This window comes from Puma concolor, chromosome B1 (assembly GCF_028749965.1).
Source record: "Puma concolor isolate L17-30 chromosome B1, mPumCon1.1.hap2, whole genome shotgun sequence".
Classification (NCBI taxonomy): domain Eukaryota; kingdom Metazoa; phylum Chordata; class Mammalia; order Carnivora; family Felidae; genus Puma; species Puma concolor.
Window position 1 is genome coordinate 121,200,255 of NC_141670.1, and position 25,361 is coordinate 121,225,615.

At 39.2% G+C, this 25,361-nt stretch overlaps 1 protein-coding gene across 2 annotated transcripts in view; it reads left to right on the forward strand.

Moving 5' to 3' along the window:
* Positions 1-25,361, forward strand: part of SLC39A8 (solute carrier family 39 member 8) — an 80,211-nt gene that overhangs the window by 17,539 nt on the left and 37,311 nt on the right. For both annotated transcript variants that reach the window (XM_086704501.1, XM_086704502.1), the window contains exons 3-6: positions 9,646-9,808; positions 18,096-18,265; positions 19,354-19,476; positions 19,957-20,124. In XM_086704501.1, coding sequence (XP_086560627.1) covers positions 9,646-9,808; positions 18,096-18,265; positions 19,354-19,476; positions 19,957-20,124 — 624 coding nt within the window. The remainder of the gene's footprint in view (positions 1-9,645; positions 9,809-18,095; positions 18,266-19,353; positions 19,477-19,956; positions 20,125-25,361) is intronic.

The window sequence follows — 25,361 nt, forward strand, 5'->3', positions numbered from 1 at the left end:
GCTGGGATCGCTCAATTAGCCACCTCTTGAACCTAGAGATCACATGTCTAGCATGATCTTTGTGCAAACCTTAGAAAAAATCCCTTTTGTCTTGGTAAAATTGTATTGAGAAGACGTTGAAGAGGAAATGAAGAGGGAAAAAGTTCAAGAGAATGTTGCTTAGTGTGACTCAGTGCCATATATATATTGAGCAATACCAAGGGGGTTTGGAAGAGGTACTCAACGCTCCTTGTGACTAAGGCTTGGTAGTTCCATTATTGCATCAGCAGCAACGCTGGAAGTGGTGTTTTCAGTCATTCTGACTTTGAACACGCTGCTGCCAGGGTGGAGCATCGAAATCCCTGGTTCCATGACATTGTGCAGTTACCCCTGAAAGGATGAACAGGTACTGTCCACTTGTTTCATGGTCAGAAAGGGCCTCCCAGTTGTTTAACTCAAACCACCTTTTCAACATTTCAGTATTTAAGTTGTTCTTTTGGGAGCTTTGGCTAGTCGCCACTTGGAACCACTCTAATGTATACCGCACTTTCTGGGCTTGTTTGTTTTTTCATAATTTTCTTTAGGTTACTACTGTGAACTTAAAATGTTTTGCAGTTGTCTTTTTAAAAATACTGTGAAGACAAGTGAGGGGTTCGTGTATTCATTTACTCATCCATTCATTCCACAAGTTATTTACTGAGCCCTACTGTGTGCCAGGCGCACAATGTTTTATATATATATATATATGCATATATATATATATATATATATATATATATATATATATATATATAATAGCAGAATTGTTAGTATTAGCATTCGTAAATACTGTGGTAAATGTGATCTCAAGGATTCCAGAGGTTTTGTTCCCATTAAATAATTATTTTGGATCTTCACCTTTTCCTCCTCTCAATACATTCCTAACAATCTATGGCCAGTCGTGCTGGTCTCACAGTCATATGGTTATGTGATGGTAGCTGAGGTGGATGAACCAACCTGGTGACTCCTCTGCTTGAGCTGCAAAAACATGGAATTGAAAATAGTAACACGGATGCAAAGCATTCAAAATGGCACACATCCAGGTATTCCAGATTTGATGATCCTGTTACAAGAGTAGCTCATGGCAATGTAGCAACCATGGATGTGTGGCTGAGGGTATTGTACCAGGTTCTGGGCTGTCTGCTGTGTGAGTGTGCCCAACATTCTTGTTTGGGTGACCGGTAGAAGGGCTATTTGAGGGGCAAAGACTCACAGCCATCTTGCATTTCCTCAATTCTCACCGTGGTGAGAAAACCTGGCTGATGTTTGATTGTTTGCGAGGTTTCTCCTCGGGTAGAACGCTAAATATGATCTAAGAGTAATTTAACTCTATGACTCATGTCACTTTAGGGGCAACAAATATACTCCTTGCCAGGGTCTAAATGGTTCTCTCTTTCATTATTTGTGTTCTTCTCATTCTCAGTGTTCAGCCAAAAAAACATAGGGCTATTGCAGCGAGAGTATTGGCTTAGAAGTCAGAAAATGCAAGAAGACATCGGTTTGAATTCTGTCTTTAACATTTATGAGTTGTTTCATCTTGGACAGCTTACTTTTCTAAGATATCATTTCTTTATCCCAGATTTCTCCTATAGCCTACTTTAGTAATTGATCTGGGAATTAAAAGAAATGGTATAGATTGAGCATATATCTTTTATGGGCTTCTCAGTACTCCTATAATAACTATTGCTTATAAAATTCATTTGCCAACTAATCATATACTTACTTGTGTTACTGATTTCTGCCGACGGAAGTTTTTGTGGCTCATACCTTATCTCTCCAGCCAACAAACGCACTGACTTAGCATTTCAGACTCAGCACATGTATCTAGTCTTCTAAGAAGCCTTCCCAGACCTCTTTCCTCATAATACCTTGCATGTATCTTTACTATTCCCCTTCCCACGTTGTACTATAGCTATATCATTTGTATATATATGTTTTATCTACTGAATGATGAGCTTATTGAAGATGGAACCATGTCTTTTTCTCAGCATCCATCAGAACACCTGGCCCGGAGAAAATGTTATCGACCTGTATTTGGTGAATGAATATTCACCAGTGGCAGTGAGGGAAAAGTAGGATTGGCTTTGATGAGAGTAGAAGTGATGAAGATTTTGGATGGATTTTTATTCAGACTCTTACCTGTCACATCTCTTCAAAGAATGGGAGATGAGTCATTCACTTGGGGTAAAGGGAAGGAGGAGTTGTTTGGTTTTCATCTCAGCTACATACACGGCAAATTCCAGAAGGTAGCCGTAGTTCCTGCTGTAAAACAACAGGTGTGGCAGGGCAGGGCAGGGTAGAGAAGTCACTAAAAGAAAAAGAGGTAGACAAGGTTCTTTTTCAGACTTGGATTCTTTTTTTTTTTTTTTAATTTTATTTTAGAGAGGGAGAGAGAGGGAGTGTGCATGCATGTGAGTTGGGAAGAGGGGCAGAGGGCGAGAGGGAGAGAGAGAATCCCAAGCAGGCTTTATGTTCAATGCAGAGCCTGATGCAGGGGCTCGATCCCACAACCCTGGGTCAAGACCTGAGCCAAAATCAATAGTTGGACACTCAACTGACTGAGCCACACAGGCTCCTCAGACTTGGATACTAATCCCAGTTCTACCTTGGGCTCCCTTGGGGCTTGGTAATGAAATTTAAAGTTTGTGTGGCTCAGTTACTTGACATCCTAAAAAACTGACTGGACTAGATGTTTCATTCTAACTTTGACTGTCATTGAGTCTAAATGAATCACAAAGTGCTGCCTCTTCCTACGTTTACCTTCATAAGAGAAAACATGGCACAACTAGCAGTGTCCTGATTGGGTTTGTGAACCGTTCAGCTTCCACAGAAGCACAGTTCATGGAAAAGCAGAATCTGAAATAATCTTTGGGGTGACTTTTGAATAGAATGATATTTCACTTTCAGTGTGGTGTGAAAGCCTTGGCATAGTGGGCACAGGATCAGATGTTCTTATTGTTCTTTATTGTTTAATCTGTGCCATTTGACAAGACAGCCAAGTAGAGAGAGCTGCCTATGTGTTGAGAAAAGGAAGAATAGAGAAGGTTTAAGGAGTGGAAAAGCTTATTGTTTTGTTTTCCCATAGGTTCTGGACATAGCTTCATTTCCTAGCTTTTTTTAATTTTATTTTTATTTTTTTCCTTTTTTTTTTTTTTTAACGTTTATTTTATTTCTGAGACAGAGAGAGACAGAGCATGAACGGGGGAGGGCCAGAGAGAGAGGGAGACACAGAATCTGAAACAGGCTCCAGGCTCCGAGCTGTCAGCACAGAGCCTGACGTGGGGCTTGAACTCACGGACCGCGAGATCATGACCTGAGCCAAAGTCGGAAGCTTAACCGACTGAGCCACCCAGGCGCCCCTTCATTTCCTAGCTTTAAAAATGTCTTTTAGGATGATTACTTTATAGATCAATCAGTAGTCTTTCATTTGTAAGTGAAAAAAACTTAATTAGCTTAAGTCACAAAGGGAATTCATTGTCTCAGGTCACTGAAGAGTCAAGGGGCAGAACCAGCTTTAGGCACAGCTCTAACCAGGGGATTAGCAACTGTGTTGGAAACCTGTCATCTCTACGCATTAGTTCACCTTCTTTCACATGCTGGAAACGTGGCCTAAGGGAACCCCAGGCTCATAGCAATCCTAGTCAAAAAAGATTTTTTTCAATAGCTCTAGGAGACAGTGGACTGGTCTGGGTCACGTGTTCTCTGATCAGCCCCAACTACATCACATAGAAGGAGGCTCCCATGGCAGGAAGATGGTCTGTTACTGGATGATGGGGATCTCAGGCAGGCAAAAACAACAGGCATTCACTCCATTTTACTGGCCTAGAGGACTTCTTAAGTTTTGGGCTTTTCTCGCTCTTTCTTGTTCTCTGGTTTCTCCTGCTGCTTTTGCACAAATTATATATGTGTTCCTAAACTCCAAAGCTTTTCTCTTCTTTCTGAACTCTGTCGATCCCCGCCCCCCCACTCTCCGACCCCCCCCCCCCCCATGCTCTTATCTCCTCACGGAAGACAGTCACGTCCTTATCTCTGGCCTCTACCTTTCTTGGAAAAAGCTCACTCATCATTTCCATCTGGTATTTCACAGGCCTTATAACTTAAAATGTCTCAAACCAAACTGGCCACCACCCTCCCAAATGTATTTCTTTTCCTACGGCCCCCAGTCACATCTGTGGCAACAGCCGCTGTCTACTTTCTCAAAGGCCTAACCTCAGAGTTGTTTTTGACTGTTTCCTCTGCCTATCATTTCTCCCTTACGGGAACATTCCTAGCTCTTTATCATTGTGTCTTATGAATTTATCACTTTTTCTCAGGTTTTATAAACATTGGTGTGTGATTTATTTCTGCCACAATTATTAGATTTCTTAATGGAGGGTGTTAGGACTTACCTTTGTGTTATTTCTTTCTTGGTTGTCAAACTTCAACTTCCCCCACCTTCCTCTTCTCCCATCGGTATTATACCCAGACTTCTATGATTCTAGAAATTTTGTTAAATGAAGAAAATAATTTATGCAACATGTAGTACAATTACATGGTTATTATACTTGTAATATAGTACAACAGTAGTTGAAGCTATAAAAACAGATTGTATTCAAGAACTGTTGCAATAGGGGAGAAGGGACCTCAGTGTAGACCTGGGCTCATTTCCAAATACATCATGGACAAGTGGTGATTTATAACCAAGGAGCAAGGTGGGGTCAAGGAATGGAAAATTACTAAGAGGAAACATTAGGGATTTGGGGAGGAGGAGGATCCTAGGGATTTGGGGGGGAGGAGGATCCTACTTAATAGGATCCTTACTGAAGGCAGGCAGGAGTGATCAGATCCCAAGGATTTTAGCAGGATTCTTGCTAAAATGGGACAGTGCAGACCCTGTGAGAATGGATGCAAGGCAGAGGCCTCAAAGGATTAGAGGAGCCTGACCAAAGTTTAGCCAAGTACAGGGCCTGTGTCATTATCTATGCTGTGTGATTTCAAATCTTGCCTAACTCGTTGGCATTTATTATTAGCAAGTTTTAACTGTACAAAATGTTGGGGAGGAAGTGCCCTAATCATTCAACCCTGTCCCTGTCCCTCCCTGCATCAGCATTTCCACAAAGATGTGTCCTGAAAAAGATGCAAAAACAAAACAAAACAAAACAAAGAAACGAACAACCCCCCAACCCGCCAAAAAAAAAAAAAAACCCACAAAAAAACACACCAACAAAAAGAAACCAAACCCAAAAATTTCTGTCTAGCCAGAATTGGTGAGGAAGAAGGAGTAGGGGAAATAGAAGAAGAAATGCATGGAACTATTTGGTTAAATGATTCTGGATATAATTTGAGATCTCGTTTATGATATGCATCTAAACCCCTTTACCTCTACATCTTCCTTACTTGGGTGCTTCATCTGAATAAGACCCGTTTGAGATCGCCTTCATGTGGCCAAGAGACCAAAGGAGTTAAAAAAAAAATTGGAGAAAATGCTTTGAGAAAACAAGTCAACCCACTGAACATTAGGGTGGCAGGTGGTTGGAGTTTGCCTCTGATAGCACAGAGCTCAAAGGGCCGGCGAGCTTCCGGTGCTCCCCTTGACAATAGCGGTGTTGTAAAAACAAATAGATGCCAAGGAGGAAAGCTCAGTGCATAAATGTAAAGCAAGATGGCAAAAAAGCTCAGGAAGTTTTATCAAGATGCGTACGATTCAGGCTCATCATCCTGGATTGTTCTATGAAGAGCCCTGGTGCCTCCCGCTGCTTTCATAATTTATTCATTGTTTGTTTTGGAGGTGAAGGGGTGTGTTTGAGAGGATGTTTGACCTTCCTTAACGGTTCAACCAGTTCTGTTGTCACCTCACTGCTCTGGCATTGGGCTCTCATCCTGTTTATCCCTGCTCTGGGAAACACCGCCCATTCTTAGACAACTGCTTTCTTTGTTTCAGGTTCAACTTTGTTAAATCAAAGCATTATGGAAATCTAGATTGTAAAGCCAAATAGGCGGTTGTGTAAAGTTATTTGCATCCTACTTGCCGGTAGATAGCTATTTTAAATAAATCAGGCCTGCCATTAATTCAGTTTTGCCACACTGCTAGGGTTCTGCTAGTACTCTGTCCTCGTTCTCATTATAAGGCAAGGCCTAGAGTTGTGTTTTTTTTTTTTTTTTTTTTATTTAAGTTTGTCTTTAAATTTCCGTTAGTTAACATACAGTGTGATATTAGTTTCAGGTTTACAATTTACTGATTCAACCCTTCCATGCAACACGCAGTACTCATCACAACAGGTCCACTCCTTAATCCCCATCGCCCATTTCACCCACCACCCCCCACCCTCACCCCTCTGGTAACTATCAGCGTGTTGTCTATAGTGAAGAGTGTTTCTTGGTTAGGCAAGGCCTAGAGTTTTGTTATCTCTCCACCTCCTCGTTCTTTCGGGGATTGAGTAGTTGCTACTGTCAAAGTGTGATTATCCGTGACCACCTGCCCCCCCAAATTTCTACACAGACACTGCACAGACCAGCAAGACTTTAAGCTGTCTTACACTATTGTAGTCCTTCGGCTGCGCTATTTTTTTCTAACTGTATGTAGGAGAGTGTCTTTAATGATGCACGGTGGGCAATTAACGCATTTTTGAGGGTAGTGATTTTCAAACTGTTAACTGTCATTTACTGTAAAAAAGTGAATGTGACATTGTGATCCAGTGTATATATACATGGTTTGTATAATGTGTAACTGAAGCAAAAGTGTCACTAAATAATATCTTGTTATGAGTGATACACTCCGTAGTTTCTATTATAGTTTTTGCCTGCTTACAAAATGCTGACTGTGACCTTGTAAGTGGATTTTCTGACCCACTAATGAGTCACAATTTGAGCCTGAAAAGAACTGCCTAACAGTCATCAAGTTTTAGGAAGTCTAGGATGCTAATTCTGAGAAGACTTTGGAAATTATCTATGGGCGGCTTCCCTTTTCATCCTATTTCATACTTAGAGGAACTTGAAGTCCAAGTAGGTGAAGACTTCTTGTGGGGAAACAGTGCTGTCTTAGCTGCTATTTATGCTATTACCCACATTTAGTCCTGGAATCATGCAGTTTAACCACAGGAAATCTAATTTTTGAGGCTAGGAATTTTGCTCCTGGGTGGTTTCATGGTAACGAACAAAGTATTCCCACTTTCCTTCCTCCTATGGAGCTATTTTCTCCCTGCATTAGTTTATTACCCCCCCTCATCTCTGCCTAAGGGAAGACTGCTAACAGAACGTTGCATTGGTACCCCCTGTTCTAGGGATGGCACACAGCTATCATTGTCATGAAGCCAAACCCATTGTCATGGGTTGAACAAGGAACAGACTTAGGCATGTACTTAGGCAGTAAAAAAACAAAACAGAAGTCCGAATATGCATTTTCTTTAAGGCAATTGCAGTTTTAGTTTTGACAGCTGCATACATCTTGGTATATTTGATGTTTTTTCATCATTTCTTAATACTTAGTAGTGATATTCTCATACTCACATCTTACATTTTTAGTGGCATTATTTCTATTGTGAAGGAAAAGGCTTCATGGTCAAACAATTCACATCAACTTTTGAGTTCTCAAATACCATTCATAGAGTGTTGATCAGTTTGGGCTGCCATAACAGACTACCATAAACTGGATAGCTTGAATAATAGAAGTTAGTTTTCTGGGGCGCTGGGTGGCTCAGTTGGTTAAGTGTCTGACTTCGGCTCAGGTCTGATCTCACTGTTTATGAGTTCAAGCTCCGCGTCAGGCTCTGTGCTGACAGCTCAGAGCCTGGAGCCTGCTTCGGATTCTGTGTCTCTTTCTCTCTCTGACCCTCCCCCACTCGCACTCTGTGTATCTTTCTTTCTCTCAAAAACAAATAAACATTAAAAAAATTAAAGAAAAAAAGAAGTTAGTTTTATTACAGTTCTGGAGACGGCAAGTCCAAAACTGAGGTGTCAGAAGGGCCTCTGTCTGGTAAGGGCTCTGTCTTTGGATTGCAAATGGCTGCCTTCTGGCTGTCTACTCACATGGTGGAGAGAGGGCAAGCAAGTTTTCTGCTGTCTTTAAGACCACTAATCTAGCTGGACTAAGACACCATGCTCATGACCTCATCTAACCTTAATTATCTCCCAAAGGCCCCAACTTTCTTTCTTTCTTTCTTTCTTTCTTTCTTTTTCTTTCTCTTTCATCTTTCTTCCTTTCTTTTTTCTTTTTTCTTTCTTTCTTTCTTTCTTTCTTTCTTTCTTTCTTTCTTTCTCTCAAGTTTATTTATTTTTGAGAGACAGAGAGAGATACATTGTGAGCAGGGAAGGGGCAGAGAGAGAGAGAGAGAGAGAATCCAAAGCAGGCTCCAGGCTCTGAGCTGTCAGCACAGAGCCCAACGTGGGGCTCAAAAGCCCCAACTTTAAACATTATATTAAGAGTTAGGGCTTCAATATGTGAATTTTGGGAGAACAGAGTCTAGACTATAGTACAAAGCTAAGATCTTAGTTTGAATATTGGCTGAAGCATGTAAAGAACTTTTCTCAATTGTACTTATTAAAGATAGACTCTTCTGTTTGAGTGAATGGATATTTTTCACACTCTATAATTCTTACAACAATTATTAACAATAGTAACACATTTACTTTCTTTTATATTCCTGGTAATGCAAGTATGTGGACTATAGTTTACAATTAAAAGATGCCCAAGAGTAAAGAGTAAGTAAATGATACCTTTAAAAAGTTATTTTCATAAAGAATTTTTTTTCTGGGGCGCCTGGGTGGCGCAGTCGGTTAAGCGTCCGACTTCAGCCAGGTCACGATCTCGCGGTCCGTGAGTTCGAGCCCCGCGTCGGGCTCTGGGCTGATGGCTCAGAGCCTGGAGCCTGTTTCCGATTCTGTGTCTCCCTCTCTCTCTGCCCCTCCCCCGTTCATGCTCTGTCTCTCTCTGTCCCAAAATAAATAAATGTTGAAAAAAAAATTTAAAAAAAAAAAAAAAAAAAAAAAAGAATTTTTTTTCTAATGCAGATTTTATTCCTCATTGATAGTTAATGAATTTCTATGCAGCCTAGCACTATTTTTAAAACTTTATATGGTATAGAACAGCTACCCACTATCAGTGAGAACAATACATATTTTAGCAAACTACCATATGTACTAAAGATATGCTTTAAAACAACTTTTGTGTATTGGAATTATTATTGCTGTCTAGGAGCATGGATGAGTTTCTTAACTAAGAAACTGTAAAGGAGCCAGGTGTTTGTCTACAAAAAATGTTGCAGAGAGCTATCCCAATTGCCTACACAAAATATCCATTCTATCTAAAGAAAAACAGAGAGGGGAGATTGAGAATACAGAATAGTTTTAAAGCTTCTCATTTGAAACCTGTTGGTCCACTTTTAATATTTTTAAAGTCCTTGGAAATCCCCAAACTAGTTCTTACCTTCTTGGCTGCTATAGGTAGACAAGAGTTTTTTTTTCCCCCATGTTTTGCTATCTTTTTCTTATTTCTAGGTTTAAAGAGTTGTGGGCTGTTTTAAAACTACAGGGCTTCTGTGTAAAGTTTGGGCTGTGTATCTAGATAAAATATCCTGGGTCTCCTTAGAGTATCTTTGCTTGCATGCTTTTACTATGCTAACACATATGTTTACTTTGTTTCTCTTGTTTTAGTGTCTATCAGCTGAAGAGATCTTTTCCCTTCATGGCTTTTCAAATACTACCCAGATAAGCAGCTCCAACTTCTCTGTCATCTGTCCAGCAGTCTTACAACAACTGAACTTTCATCCTTGTGAGGATCGGCCCAAACACAAAACAAAACCAAATATTTCGGAAGGTATGTTGGAAGTTTTTTTTTTTTTTTTTTCTTCTCCTGTTTGTTTGAAAAGCCTATAGGCTAGTTTGAAATTAAATCAACATGCTTCTTTCTCTGCTTTATTGCTTTTATTTAATCTACCTAGAAGCTGTTGGTAAAATGCTTATATTCTGAAAGTGTTTAGAATAAGAATAATTAGAACTCATTTAAGCTTCATAAGTTGTGCTCTTTTATTTGTGGAGTCAAAGTTATATTTGGTACCAATTAAAAACTTTATAAAACATTTGTGGAGTCAGAGTTATACTTGGTACCACTTAAAAACTTTGTAAAACTCAATTCTTGATTTTAAACAATAGATGCCTTATACTGTACTTGTTGGATTGTATGTCAACTATTTGGCTCATAACTGATAAGGTGATTTCCCTTACCTTGTGCTTATCTTATTATTTAAAAGCTTATCAATTTATCTGTAATTTTCAGTAAAGGGATAAAGGAATATCCCACTTAGATTAAATATTAAGGTTATGAGTTATGATTGTTTTAATTTTCATTAACAAAAGAAAATGCCAGTGACTCTTCTTTAAGTGCCTGTAATAGTATTGCCATATGTACTGCATTTCAAAGGAACAACCTGCTGCAAAGAAATTCTAAAATCCGAGAAAACAAGTGCATGCTTACGGTATAGTTCACCTACTTAACCATGTAGAAGAATTCTTTTCCAAATAAAATAAACTATTTCTTCCACGGGTCTGTTTTCCAGCTATGTGCAATTTCTTGGTACCCTCAAATCATTAACCTGACCCACATGGATATTTTAATTCTCATTTTTTTTTACATTGTTCAATAAATGTTTTTATTTTAATTTTTTTAATGTTTATTTATTTTTGAGAGACAGAGGGCGCGAGTGGGGTAGGGGCAGAGAGAGAGGGAGACACAGAATCCAAAGCAGGCTCCAGGCTCCGAGCTGTCAGCACAGAGCCCGACATGGGGCCGAAACCCACAAACTGTGAGATCATGGCCTGAGCCGAAGTCGGACGCTTAACTGACTGAGCCACCCAGGTGCCCCAATAAATGTTTTTTGAATGACATGCCAAATGTTGTTCTGGGCATTGAGGATTCAGTAGCAAAGAAGAAAAATTTCCTGCCCTTTCAGGGCTTACAGTATAATGGAGAAGAGAAATAATAAACATTTATACAAACAAGCAAATAAGTAATGTAATGTCAGAGTGATAAATGCCATGAAGAAATTAAGTAGGTAAGGGATAGAAGGAGATAGTGAGTGAGTGTGATTTTCAATACATCAGAGAAGGCCTTTCTGATGAGATTACATTTGAGCAGGGTCCTGACTGAAGGTAAAGGAGAGGACCACGGCAAGATGTTCTCTGGAAAAAGAACGTTCTTGGTCAAGGGAACAGTCACCATAAGCTTGACAATGAGCTTGGCGTATGTAAGGAACTGCAAGAAAGCTTGTGTGTCTGGAGCATAGGAAGCAAGAGGGAGACTGGAAGGAAATGATGCCCTGGGCCGTGTAGAATGCAGTAAATTGACTGGGTTTTGCTCTGAATGTGGTATGAAGACACTGTAGGGTTATAAATGGGGGAGTGACATGATTTTGTTTGGATTTGTACAAGATTATTCTCCCTGCGGTTTGAAGAATAAGTTGTAATGTGGTATGAGTGGATGCAAGGGAATTAGGAGGCAGTTTCCCAGGGTTGGTGCTAAGGATGAAGGGGACTTGGGCTGAGGTGGGAGAGGTAGAAGGGAGCAGTGATCAGATCCACGATGGATTTTGGAAACTGTGCTAAAATGGATTTGCTTCTGGATTAGATCGTGGGGGTTGGGAAAGATGAGTCAAGATTTGAACCACAGAAGCTGGAGAGATGTTTGTGCCATTTCCTAGGAGAGAGAAAACTGGGAGCAGCAGTTTCTTTTTTTTTTTTTTTTAATTTTTTTTTTCAACGTTTATTTATTTTTGCGACAGAGAGAGACAGAGCATGAACGGGGGAGGGGCAGAGAGAGAGGGAGACACAGAATCGGAAACAGGCTCCAGGCTCTGAGCCATCAGCCCAGAGCCTGACGCGGGGCTCGAACTCACAGACCGCGAGATCGTGACCTGGCTGAAGTCGGACGCTTAACCGACTGCGCCACCCAGGCGCCCCGAGCAGCAGTTTCTTATGGAGGAAGCAAGTGGTGAGGATTGGGTATAATTTTTCACATGATCAGTGTGAGACACTGATGCAGACCATCAAGGAAAGTTGTACAGTAGTCAGTGCCATGCACACATCTGATGTTCAGACAACAGGTCAAGGCTAGAAATTTGTCATCTTAGAGGTGGCATTTGAAGCCACTGGTCTGAGTGAGCACATCTAACTTGAGTATAAAAGAATATAAGGAGAGAGAAGATAGAGAAGAAAAGGGACACCTCAACAAAGGAAGTGCTGATTCCACTGATTTATTCCTTTGTGAATATGTATGTACTTTGATCTCTCTCTATCTTAGTAACAAGAGTGGTAACAATGGCAAAAATAATGATAATAGTCGACTGTTACGCAGTATTCACTATGTGGGCGAGTACTGTTCCAAATACTTGACCTATGTTAACTCATTTAATCTTCATTCAACTTATACGATGTGGGAACTACTGCTCCCATTTTATAGCCAAGGAAACGTATGTATGGAGAGTATAAAGTCATTTGCTCAAGAGTACACAACTTGCACGTGATAGAGCCTTTTTCAAACCCAGCTGTCTCAGCTTCATGATCCATGTTCTCTTTTATATTCCGTATTTACATTCATGTAAAGGGCCCAAATATACTTCATCAATATAATTAGCAATTTTGTGAAGAACAATAATTTCACAGCGAATTGTTTAAGCAAATATTTTTTCTAGATTATATACTAAATAGGAATATGTTTGTATTTCTACAAGTTTGTCTAATATAATTTGCATTTTGTGTTCAAAAGCAAATTCAGGAATGCTTTGTATATTAACTTTTAATAATAGCGTAACATAATAAAAACATAGATTCTGAAGCCAGTCCACCTGGACTCAAATCCCAGCTCTGTAACTTTCCAGCTATTTTGGGCACATGACTATGCCTTTCTGCCTCAGTTTTCTTATCTAAAACAGTACCTTTCTTATAGTGTTGCTATAAAGATTAAATAATATTTGTAAAGCACGTAGAATATAATATAGCATTTGCTTAGGCACTATATATATATATATATATATATATATATATATATATATCTGTTAAATAAAATATATCCACCATATACATAATTCTGGGTATAGGAGATGAAACTTCAGAAAAAGCAAGTCCTCTACTCTGCATGTTAGTGAGTGCATTCAAAAGTGTTTTTAACCCTAATTCCCAGGTTTCCTCTATCTTAGGAACCAGGAGGTAGGAACAGGGAATTGGGAAGCAGGAAGTGAGGGGATTCCAGGGTCAACACTACAAAGTCATAAAATGGAAAATCAATAGTTCTAAGTTACAAGATTAGGCAGGCACCAAATATTTGGACAGAGGCCCAAGAAAGACAGAACTGGCTCTTAGGGTATACATAATCTTAGGAATTGAAATGGGGCTGAAGTGGGTGGGATGGGGTGGGAGAAGACAGAGAAAAATTTCTGGAGAATTAGGGTAACTGGTAGAGTACTCTAAGATGTTTAATTTGACACTATATTGCCTTTATTTGGTGCACTGTCTTGTTTTACTTTAGTGCAACTATGTGTGCTTCTGTGTTGAGCAATTTATTTAATATCTCTGTGCCTCAGACATCTCATCTATAAAATGGAAATAATTATACTACCTTCCTTCTAGAATTGTTGGGGGTATCAAATGAGTTAATATATGCAAGTGCCTAGAACAGTGCCTGGCACAGAGAAGGAAGTCTGTATTCATTCCTCATATAAATTTGTTCATAGGTTCACTCCATTCCGTGCTCCTTGTATAAGCCTATTCTTTTAAGTAATGAAATGCACTTGATTCTTGATGTAACTGTTTACCTAATGTAGAGTCAATTCTGAGCTCATTCAAAAAATGAAAAACCAAAATAAAACTAATCCAATGGAGTCGTGATATAAGGATTTTATACACATGTTTACACTGATGTTTCAGTGGGCAGATAAAATATTCTCATTTATCAGAGACCGCATATTTTGTGATTTTGAAATTGCCTTTCAGGTGCTTTTCTAAGCTCTTATTGATGAATACCATAAACTGATAGTAAATCAAATTCTTGAGGAGATAGATTAATTGTTTTAACAATAATTTAATGATCCAAAATTGGTGCATTTTTTTTATGAGGTCACAGGATGCTGTTTAATGCAAATAATAAGTAAGAACAATAGAATTTTACTCGCACATCCCTGGAGATCACATTGTCCAATTCTGTGGTAGAGTCGGTAACGTAAGTTAAGCTCCAGAGATGTTGAATGGCTTCCTCCAGGTAGGATATCTGAGGAAGGATGAGAACACAGGGCTCCTCACTCCTAGTTCTTTATATAACAATGAGCTAAATGAACTGAAATTTATATGGTGGTCTACTAATTTATCATTTTTTAAATTATAAGGACATATACTGGAGGCTTACTATATATACTAGGGACAACATTAACTGGCTTATTTTATTTTTGTAAAAATTCTATGAAATAGGAGAATTAAATGAGTTAGAGTAGATGCAATTTTTAGAAGAATCTTAACAAATAGTGGTCTTTCAATAAATGTTAGCTATTGTTACTAATTTTCCTTGGAAATTTATCAAAATCTTTCAGAGTTCACTAAGAAGAGAGAGAAAGGATCCTCTTTGAATCAGATCATTAGAGGGAGTCCTTTGTACATATGGAGAGGGCCAAGTAACTTTCTTATAGTAATTTATTCTTTGGTGCCCCAGTTGAGTGGATGAATGGAATTTTTTTCTTCAATAATGTCCTGACAATACAAGAAGAGGAAGTTATGTAGTATGCTTAGAAGATGATGATTCATACTCCCCAACTTCCCCAAGTAATTCCGATAAACATATACAATAGTAACTAAGGTTGGAAAGATTAAATAGGCAATTTTTTTTTTTTTTTGGCAAGAGTTCTGGGTTGTATGTGAATGAATGTCATGAAATATGACATTCACTAGTTCATTCATTAAAGAATGTGTGCTATTTTCTGGGCAATACTTTAGGCACTAAGGATGAAAAAACATAGCTCATCTCCTTGAAAATGTCTTAATTTGTATCGTGTAGACAAATATAAAAGTGATAAAACTACTTTAGCACACAAGATATGGTATATGGCCCAATTATCTTTAATCAAAGAGCCATGGGGACAGCTGCCTGGAGGAGCTAGGAAAGTTTCATAGAAGAGGTTTTGGAGTTGGCTTAGAGAAACTAGTGTGAGTTTCTTAGGCAATGAAAGATAGAAGGATGTTTTCAGGTAAACAACCACAAGTAAAGGTAATTCCTTACTTGGAAAGCATTGTGTTAGCATAAAGGCCATGTTGAGAAGCGTGTAAATAACACTGGAGAAGTTGTGGGGGAGTCAGTTTATGAACAGCAGTTTTGAATAGGGGCATGAGATGACCAGTTGTGTTTTAGGATGTAAGTCTGGAGGCCATGTCAAGTAGGGGGAGGAAGACCAGACAGAAGACTCATAATGCATCAGAAGAGGAAGTAAGAGAGGCTGAGGGCCTCAACTCAAGGCACTGGCAATGAGGTTGGAGAAGTTGGAGTGAGAGAGGCCTCAAGAAAAATTGATAGAGTTTGGTCGCCAATCATCTATGAAATGGACTGCTTGGGGTGAGAAATTGAAATTGATCCTAACATTTGTGCTATCTATGGAAATCACAGATTTCTCAGGGGAAGGTGATGTGTTTAGTATGTGTATGTGGTTTTTGCCTTAGTTTGGTACTCAAAAACTGTGCATTTTTATTTTAGTTTCAGCATGTGTCTTTCCTGTTTACCCAATGAGATTATAAATGTTTGTTGAATGAATGCATGCATACAGGCTTGTGAAGGGTAGAAGGCTATTTGTATTAAGGGGAACCACACATCAATATACCATGGCGGGAGATATGGGACGGAGAGCTTTCTCCACGTGGAAAGTCTAAGGAGAGTAGGTAGCTTGTGTTAGGTGATAAGGTAGTAAATGGGAATGAGGTGGGCCTTTGTAGTTCCGATGAGATGACTTTGCAGGGCCTGGTCAGGGGTCTGGAACCGATAGGAAAGCATCTGGAGAAGATAAAGTCATGGTCAGTGCTGTGATGAGTCTTGTGGTAACAGTAACATTTATTTTCTGTTCATTTCATTTGGTATGCCGTACAAACTAACTTGTATTGCTTTGTGTGTGTCTGTGCCTACACCATTTCCCAGTTCCACAAGCAGAAGATCCATGTTCCTCGTTGGCAGGAACCATGGTTTGGTCTATATCGTAGGCTCCATAAACATTTGCGAAGATTGTTTGTAGGTAGAATCGCTTGAACTAGAATAATGGTGAGCAATCTTGTATTTAGGAAGCACAATGTAAAATTTTTACAGTTTTGTTCAGTTCCTTGGTCTTTTAAAAATTAGAATACCTTCACAGGAGTAAGGAAGCATATTGCTAAAATATGTTGGTCCTGGGGCCAGACTCCCTGGGCTCAAAATTCGGCTTGCCATCTGCATGACTCAGGCAGCTCATCTGAACTCCATATGGTTTGGTTTCCTCAACTGTTTGAAGGAGGTAATAGGAGTACTTACCTCACAGGGTTTTGTGAGGATTAAATTAATTAATACATGTCAGTTTCTTGGCTTAGTACCTGGCAATGGTGAACACTCATAAGCATTAGGTGTTACTATGGTACTCTACTGAGGGTGTCGGTGAGAAAAGAGGTCTAACATTTAAAAATGCTTTCTCCGCATTTTAAAGAAGTGGCAATGCAGAGGCAGCTTTCTAACCTTTCATGTTGTCCTTTGTGCACAGCGTGTGAGGCATAGGCAAAGCCACGTGTCGCACAGTTCCAGGGGCCCATTTGTATGTCAGCCTGCACTGCCATCCGTGACTGTCCTGGGGTCACACAGCGCTCTTCACCTGCACTCTGAGTGTGTCCTGAAACCAACCCCTCTAGGATAATCCGGAGGAAATTGAGGTCACATATGCCATTAGCTGATCACATTCGTTCATTTCATCGTAAGCAACATTTATTAAGCACCTATTGGGTACCAGGCCTTAGAGATAGAGGTCAAAGACGCGTCATCTCCTTCTGTCACCAGAGTCTTCACTTCATAAGATATTTTCACCTTACTCTGAGGTTGCACAATGCAGCCAGTTGTGCAATGCAGCTTCTCTCTGGCTCCCATGTGCTGCCCTGCTGAGTGCTCACTGCACTTGGCTGAGTCCGGGTCCTGGAGGCCCCAGCTGGGGGGCCCAGGTGCTGTCTTTCCAAGGAGGTGCTCTCCACAGGCACCTGCAGACAAGTGATTATGACAAGCTCAGTGTCAGCAACTATGGTCACTTTGAAGCTAACCCGTACCCACCCATTTCCACCCCTACCCTCCACCTATCACCTTGAACCTTTTTCCTGAAAGTCACACTGCCTCTATATTCCTCTGAAAGACTCCATTTTATTTTATTTTATTTTTTTAAAGATTCAATAGTTTTATTTATTTATTTATTGAGAGAGAGAGGGTGCAAGTGAGTGAGGGGCAGAGAGAGAGAGAGAGAGAGGGAGGGAGGGAGAATCCCATGAAGGGCAGAGAGAGAAAAGGAGAGGGAGAGAGACAGAGAGAAAGAGAGAGAGAGAGAGAGAGAGAGAGAGAGAGAGAGAGGCAGGGCTCACCTATGGGGTGCTCACCCAATGCGGGGCTCGTGCTCACCTAAAGCAGGGCTTGAACTCAGGAACTGTGAGATCATGACCTGAGCTGAAGTCAGATGCTTAACTGACTGAGCCACCCAGGTGCTCTGAAAGGGTGAATTTTAAACCAGGCTTCACCAGATGAAAGTAGGTGACTTGGAGCCTGTGGGCCTCACACGGTTTGTCGTTATTCTAGATGTTGTCCTTGTCCAGATTCCCCCCCCCCCCCCACAAGCTATAACGTTCTTTGAGCCCATAAGGGTGCTTTAGGGCTGATGAAGGCTTAAGCACTGTAACTATGAATATTATTCTATAGTAATGTTGACAGCTTTCTGTATAATTTTCATTGAGAAGATCTTGTTTTAAAAAAGATATCTGATTCGAGCTTTTGAAGAAACAAGTTGTTTCAAACTTAATGTACAGTAAGACTTCATTTTTGGCCCCTTTGCTTTGATTAATTGCTACTCTTTTCCTCTCATCTACAGTTTGGGGATATGGATTCCTGTCAGTGACCATCATTAATCTGGCATCTCTCCTCGGATTGGTTTTGACTCCATTGATAAAGAAATCTTATTTCCCTAAGATTTTGACATTTTTTGTGGGTCTGGCTATTGGGACTCTATTTTCAAATGCCATTTTCCAGCTTATTCCAGAGGTAAGGATGTTGGCTCTTTGTGAATAATTGTTTCTTTTAAATGTTTCAGCACTTAGTACATTTTAAGGCTCCATAATTCTCACAGCATTTTATGGTCTGGTTGATAGTGTTGGATGAGACAAAGCTGAATCACAGCAGAAGAAAAAGCTTGTCTCAAGCTACAGGAGATGTCAGTGTTGGAGGTAAAATTAATATTCTAGGAGGCCAGCCACCAGGACGTGCCCAGACAGCATTGGGACACCTCTGAGGGCCTTAAAACTTTTTTTGTCTTGCATTTGGCAGCTTTAATTTTTCCACATACTTTTATTATTTATTGATTTTTCTAAAGAGCATGCAATGTCAAACTTACTGAAGATATACCACAAAATGTCCTTATATATTTACTATAGCTTTTACTTAAGTTTGTGTTTCTCGTCTGTTAGGAACACCTCGATTCTTTATAGTTTGAAACTCCAGCTCTTGCCCTGTGTCCTTTAGACAGTGGATTATTTCATTCTTGTGTGTGTGTGTGTGTGTGTGTGTGTGTGTGTGTGTGAAAATCTTTCTTGGGCTCAGCCCTTGAGTTCTTTATCTCTTTAGGACCTACCAGGACCCTCTAGGTTTAAAAAGGTCTCTCTTGGGAAAACAGTAATCCAAGTGGCTTTGCCATGTTTGCTTTAAAAATTTGAGTCTGGATATGATGGACAAATACATTACTTTTAAGAGAAAATGGATTATCAATGTCTCATTTTTTTATTACCCAGATCTAATATTATCTATAAAGATGAGAATCAGTGCTTCTTCTTTACTACTAAAAATTCCTCTCTCAAGGCAAATGTTTCTGAAGGATATAGCCAAGAAACTAGAAGATATTCTGGGTCTTTAATTAACAGAACTTTGGTTATAAGACCACTGTGTGATCTCTTACAGTTTGGTTACTTAAATTTCAGAGTTTTTGTTTTGTAATTTTTGTGGGTATTTCCCAATATTACCTCATCTGAAGATGGACTTAGAACTTTGGTAAAAATTGTATACTGAAAAATTTTGGTATCATTTTCTAAAAATCAAGTTAAAGTACTTACTTTTACCTGAACTTTTTTCTCTCTTAGGCTTTTGGATTCAATCCCAAAAGTGACAACTATGTTGAGAAGGCGGTTGCTGTGTTTGGTGGCTTTTACGTACTTTTCTTTTTCGAAAGAGTGCTTAAGATGTTATTAAAGGCATATGGTCAGGTAAATGGACTTTATTTAAAATATATGATGTTTGACCCCCTACATCTACTTAATAGCTGTATAGGCATATAAAGGCAGGAATTTTATCCTTATAATTCTATGAACTACTCAGTTTTTAGGCTGGTGAATGTGAGGAGAAAGAAAAGAGTCCATATATTAATAAGGGTAAGAGAAACACTTGATTCATACTGTGGAATTTGGAATGAGTACCAACAATTAAATGTCAAAAAATGTGCACAATTTGTATTCGTTCGTGTTCATCAAAATAAGGAGGCATACGTACCCTAACATGAACAAACAGAAAAAACAAAATCTAATAAATGAAGATACATTTATAAATCTAAAAAGATTACATATTGAATAGTCATACAGATTTTCTCTTACAAATAAAAAACACTAGACTCCCTGCTTTCTTGGATGTGTGAGGTACCATGTTTCCTTCTTATAACCTCTTCTTCCTTTAAAAATTGTTTCATGTAGAATGATCATACCCACTTTTCAAATGATGATTTTGGTCCTTCTCGTGAGAAAACTCATCAACCTAAAACGTTACCTGCAATCAATGGTGTCACATGTTATGCAAATCCAGCTGTCACAGAACCTAACGGACACATCCATTTTGATAATGTCAGTGTGGTATCTCTCCAGGTATGGCATTTTCACTTTACTATATTGCACCCTTTATACAATGTGAAGACTTCTGTGAATGCAGCCAAGTCAATATTTAGACACTGAAGTGCGTCTCACTTATTCTTGTATATGTGGAAGTAAGTGGAATGTGAGTCTGTATTCTTTTTCCAATTTTCCTCCCTATATTTACCTAAACAAGTGAGTTAAGCAAGAAATTGTGGGTTACTGGATCTGAGACTTCACTATTCCCTAAGATCATTTAACTGTATGTATGAGTAACTTGGATTTAGTGCTATGTAGCAAACTTAATCAGAGCATTTCTCTTATTTTGCAATTCTTTCAAGATCCAAAACCAAAGAATCCCTTTGAGTAATTTTGAAACTGCAAGAAACAAAATTTGTAAGCTGTTAAAGTCATGTTCATTAATTAATTGATATAGGATTTGTATCTCCATCTTCTAAATAATGTTAATAGGAATCATTTCTTGAGTGAGTATTATGTGCCAGGTAATATGCTAGGCACTTAATTGTTTTGTCTCATTTACTTTTTATAGCAATTATTCAAAGTAGGGTTTATTTTCTACGTATTAGAACTGTTTCAGTTTCAAATGATGGGAATCAAACACAAATTATGCATGCAGAAAGGAGAGTTTATTGGAAAGACAGCGGGCTGTCTAATGGAACAGCCAGGCTATAGGAAGAGTGAGAACCTAGGGACCATTAGGACTGTTAGAACTCCTTTGCCCTCTCCTCCTTCCTGTATCTTAGAGCCATTCTTTCACTGTGCGGTGACTCCTTCCATAGGTGGGAAACACAGCCACCAGCAACTCCTGAGATTTATGTCTTATAATTTCAGCCACCAGAAGGAAATTTAACCTGACTCTTTCAGTTCTAAATACAAAATTCCTGGCAAGTGTCTCCTTGGTCCGGCTTGCATTAGATGTCCACTTCTAGACTAATAGAGTTGGGCCCCTTGTATGACTGCCAGGGCGTATGGATGGAGTAGAGGAGTGTTTAGGAAAAAGGGGTGCTCGGGTAACAGTGTCATTTGTGTTCATAATAATTCTCATTTGACAGATGAAGAAAATGGGACTTTAGATGTTGAATACCTTCTGCAGGGTCACTCAGCTAGGAAATAGTAGATCCAGAAGCTACAAAGTTAAACATAATGTAGAAAAGAAACATTGAATCAAGGAAAGTCTGCTAGGAAAAAACAATTAAGTAGAAAAAAGATATCTGGAAGAGGTTATTATGGCAAATGGCCTGAGTTTCCTTCTGGAAAGAAAACATGATCCATCATATACTTTGCCCCACCTGATTAAGGAAAATCTCAAGTGTGTTTGAAGAGGCAGTTTTGTGTTAGCACTAAACTAAGAGAGGAAATTATTTCATGCAATGTAATGAATGATGTTTTCAGCCAAGATTTTGTAAAGAATATGAAATGTTCAAGTAGATAATTTCTCACAATAATTATAGCTAACATTTATTAATGCTCAGGGACTCTGCCTAGAATTTTAAGTGAATGGCCTCCTTGGACCCTCATCATAGTCTAGGAGATAGAAACTGTCATAATTCAGAGATTGTAGCTTAGAAAGGTTAAATAACCACCCCAAGGACACACAGCTCCTGCGTGGCAAAGCCTGGATCAGGATTGAGGCCATCTGATGTTGAAGCCTGCACTCTTGCTGGATTGCCTTCCTCAGGTCACAAATTCTCAACTAGAATCAAGATGATGACATTAACTCTTGACTTGATAAATATTAATTTTCTTAGAGGAAGAAGATAATTTGACCCTAGGCTGTTGCTTTCTGAGGGCAAATAAATTGAACTGCTCGAAAGTTTGATTTTAGTTTTAAAGTTTTTGGGATCCTGATTTATGATTTACTATGGCCAGAAGACATGTTTGTATAAATATTAGCACCCTGACAAAAATGGGATCCTACACATGGTCCTGTTTCACATAATTTAGAAATATCAGTTGAAAAGTTATTCTTACTCTATTTCTGGTAGTGCTAGTACACAGGCTTTCATTCATTTACTCATTAAACACTTATTGAGTACCTGCTCACTGTCCTGGGCCCTGGGGTTTCAGAAGCAAATGAATTCTTGTGAAGCCATAGTTTATTTAGTAGACAATATAGAAAAGAGTAGAACAAGAAAATTTCATGTAGCAATACTTTGGTGAAAATATAGTATGGTGATGTGGGGTGACACGTGGGGGCTTCTTTGATCAACAGAGGTCCCTCCACAGATCAGCAGAGAATTGGATAATGAGAAAGAAGAACCAGCTATGCAAATATCTGAGAAAAAACTGTTCTAAAATCTTTGAGAGTGATCAAATGGGTTATATACAAGGGAACTGGAATTGAAATGGTATTGGACTTCTGATACCAATTCTGGAGACCAGTGGCACTATTCCTTTGGTATTCTGAATAGAAACAACTGTGGAATTGTAAACCAAGGTAAACTACCAATCTAGTGAGAGGGTGTAATGAAGCTAGGATTCTGGAAATATACTTCCAGGAATTAGAAGTCCAACTCCAGTCAGAGAAGATGTGTTTCAGGATGACAGCCATGCACCAAGCTTTGAGATGAGCCATGCAAATAGTCCTGACACTAATTTCTCATGGGGACTATTTTCTGGCCATCTGGTTGAAGGTATAGTCTTAAATGAAGATAGACTTAAGTACTGAGTAATGTCTATTATTTTCAATTTTCTTTTTTAAAAATGTTTATTTATTTATTTTAAGAGAGAGAGTGCCAGCATGGGTAGAGGCAGAGAGAGGTGGGGGAGGAGAGAGAGAATCCCAGGCAGACTCTGCACTGACAGCTCAATTCCATGAACCATGAGATCCTGACCTGAGCCGAAATCAAGAGTCAGTCACTTAACTGCTTGAGCCACCTAGGAGCCCCATTATTTTCAGTTTTCTTTTTATATTGCATTAAAAAAATCCTAGAGGGGAAAACCAGCAGCAACCGCTTTGACCTCAGCCACAGCACTTTCTTACTAGACATGTCTCTGGAGGAAAGGGAACAAAAGGAAAAATGAGCTATTGGGACTTTATTAAGATTAAAATATTCTGCACAGGGAAGGAAACAATCAACAAAACTAAAAGGCAACTGACAGAATGGGAGAAGGTATTTGCAAGACATGTTGGATAAAGTGTTACTATCCAAAATCTATGGAGAACTTATCAAACTCAACACTCAAAAAACAAATAATCCAGTGAAGAAATGGGCAGAACACATGAACAGACACTTTTCCAAAGAAGTCATAGAGATGGCTAACAGACACATGAAAAGATATTCAGCATCACTCAGCATCAGGGAAATATAAATCAAACCACAATGAGATACCACCTCACACCTGTCAGAATGGCTAAAACTAACAAGTCAGGAAACAACAGGTGCTGGCAAAGATGTGGAGAAAGGGCAATACTTTTACATTGTTGGTGGGAATGCAAACTGGTGCAGCCACTCTGGAAAACAGTCTGGAGGTTCCTGAAAAAATTAAAAATAGAACTACCTTATGACCCAGCAATTGCACTACTAGGTATTTATCCAAAGGATACAAAAAAGGTGATTTGAAGGGGCACATGCACTCCAGTGTCTTTGGCAGCACTCTCAACATTAGCCAAATTATAGAAAGACCCTAAATGCCCATCAACTGATGAATGGATAAAGAAGAAGTGGTGTGTGTGTGTGTGTGTGTGTGTGTGTGTGTGTGTGTGTGTGTATGTAAATGGAATATTACTTGGTGATCAAAAAGAATGCAATCTTGCCATTTGCAACAACGTGGATGGAACTAGAGTGTATTATGCTAGCGAAATAGGCCAGAGAAAGACAAATATCTTATGATTTCATTCATATGTGGAATTTAAGAAACAGAACAGATGAACATAGGGAAAGAGAAGGAAAAATAAGGTAAAGACAAAGAAGTAGGCAAATCATAAGAGACTCTTTTACATAGAGAACAAACTGAGGGTTGCTGGAGGGGAGGTGAGTGGGGGGATGGGCTAGATGGGTGATGGGCATTCAGGAGGGCACTTGTGATGACCACTGGGTGTCATATGTAAGTGAGGAATCACTAAATTCTGTTCTTGAAACCAATACTACACTATATGCTAAGTAACTTGGATTTAAATAAATAAAAATAAAATAAAGTAAAATTGCTTTTAAAACACACACACAACAGGCACCTGGGTGGCTCAGTCGGTTAAGCGTCTGACTTTGACTCAGGTCATGGTCTCGTGGTTCAGGAATTCGAGCCCCGCATAGAGCTCTGTGCTGACAGTTCAGAGCCTGGAACCTGCTTTGGATTCTGTGTCTCCTTCTCTCTCTGCCCCTCCCTGGCTGGTGCTCTCTCTCTCTCTCCTTCTAAAATAAATAAAAACATTAAAAAAAATAAATTAAATAAAACACACACACACAAAATTGAAAGCAGTAGAATTTTGGAAATACCCTAAGAGCTAAGATATTGCTTTAAGAGATAATAGAGTAATATATATGATAGTGATTTTAATAATAAAATTAAAATATTTTCTAATTTGGGGCACCTGGGTGGCTCAATCAGTTAAGCAGCTGACTTCAGCTCAGGTCATGATGTCACGGTTCATGGGTTTGAGTCACAGTTCATGGGTTTGAGCCCCACGTCAAGTTCTGTGCTGACACCTCAGAGCCTGAAGCCTGCTTTGGATCCTGTGTGTCCCTCTCTCTCTGTCCCTCCCACACTCATCCTTTGTTTCTGTCTCTCTCTTAAAAATAAACAAACGTTAAAAACCTTTTTTAAACATTTTCTAACTTTTTAAAATGTTTATTTATTTTTGAGAGAGAGGAAGTGGGGAAGGGGCAGAGACGAGAGAGAAAATCCAAGCAGGCTCTCAGCACAGAGCCTGATGCAGGGCCGGATCCTACGATGGTGAGATCAGGACCCGAGCTGATATCAAGAGTTGGATGCTTAACCAACTGAGCCACCCAGGTGCCCCTCTAATTTTTATATGATAAAAAGGATTTAACCTATATGACCCCATTGGAAGAACAGGACATGGAAAATTCATGGTTCATTTCTGAGTCCAAATATTTATTGCCTTAAGAATTTTGTTGATGATTCTTGTTGCTATTGCTTCAATGAAGTTTTTTTTTTCCAAATTGAAAATAATAAGAAACTAAGAGTGAGTTAAGAAAGGTAGTCTAATTTGACATTCTATCAATAGAAAGTAAATTATATGACAATCTAGATAATAGTGTGATTCTAGA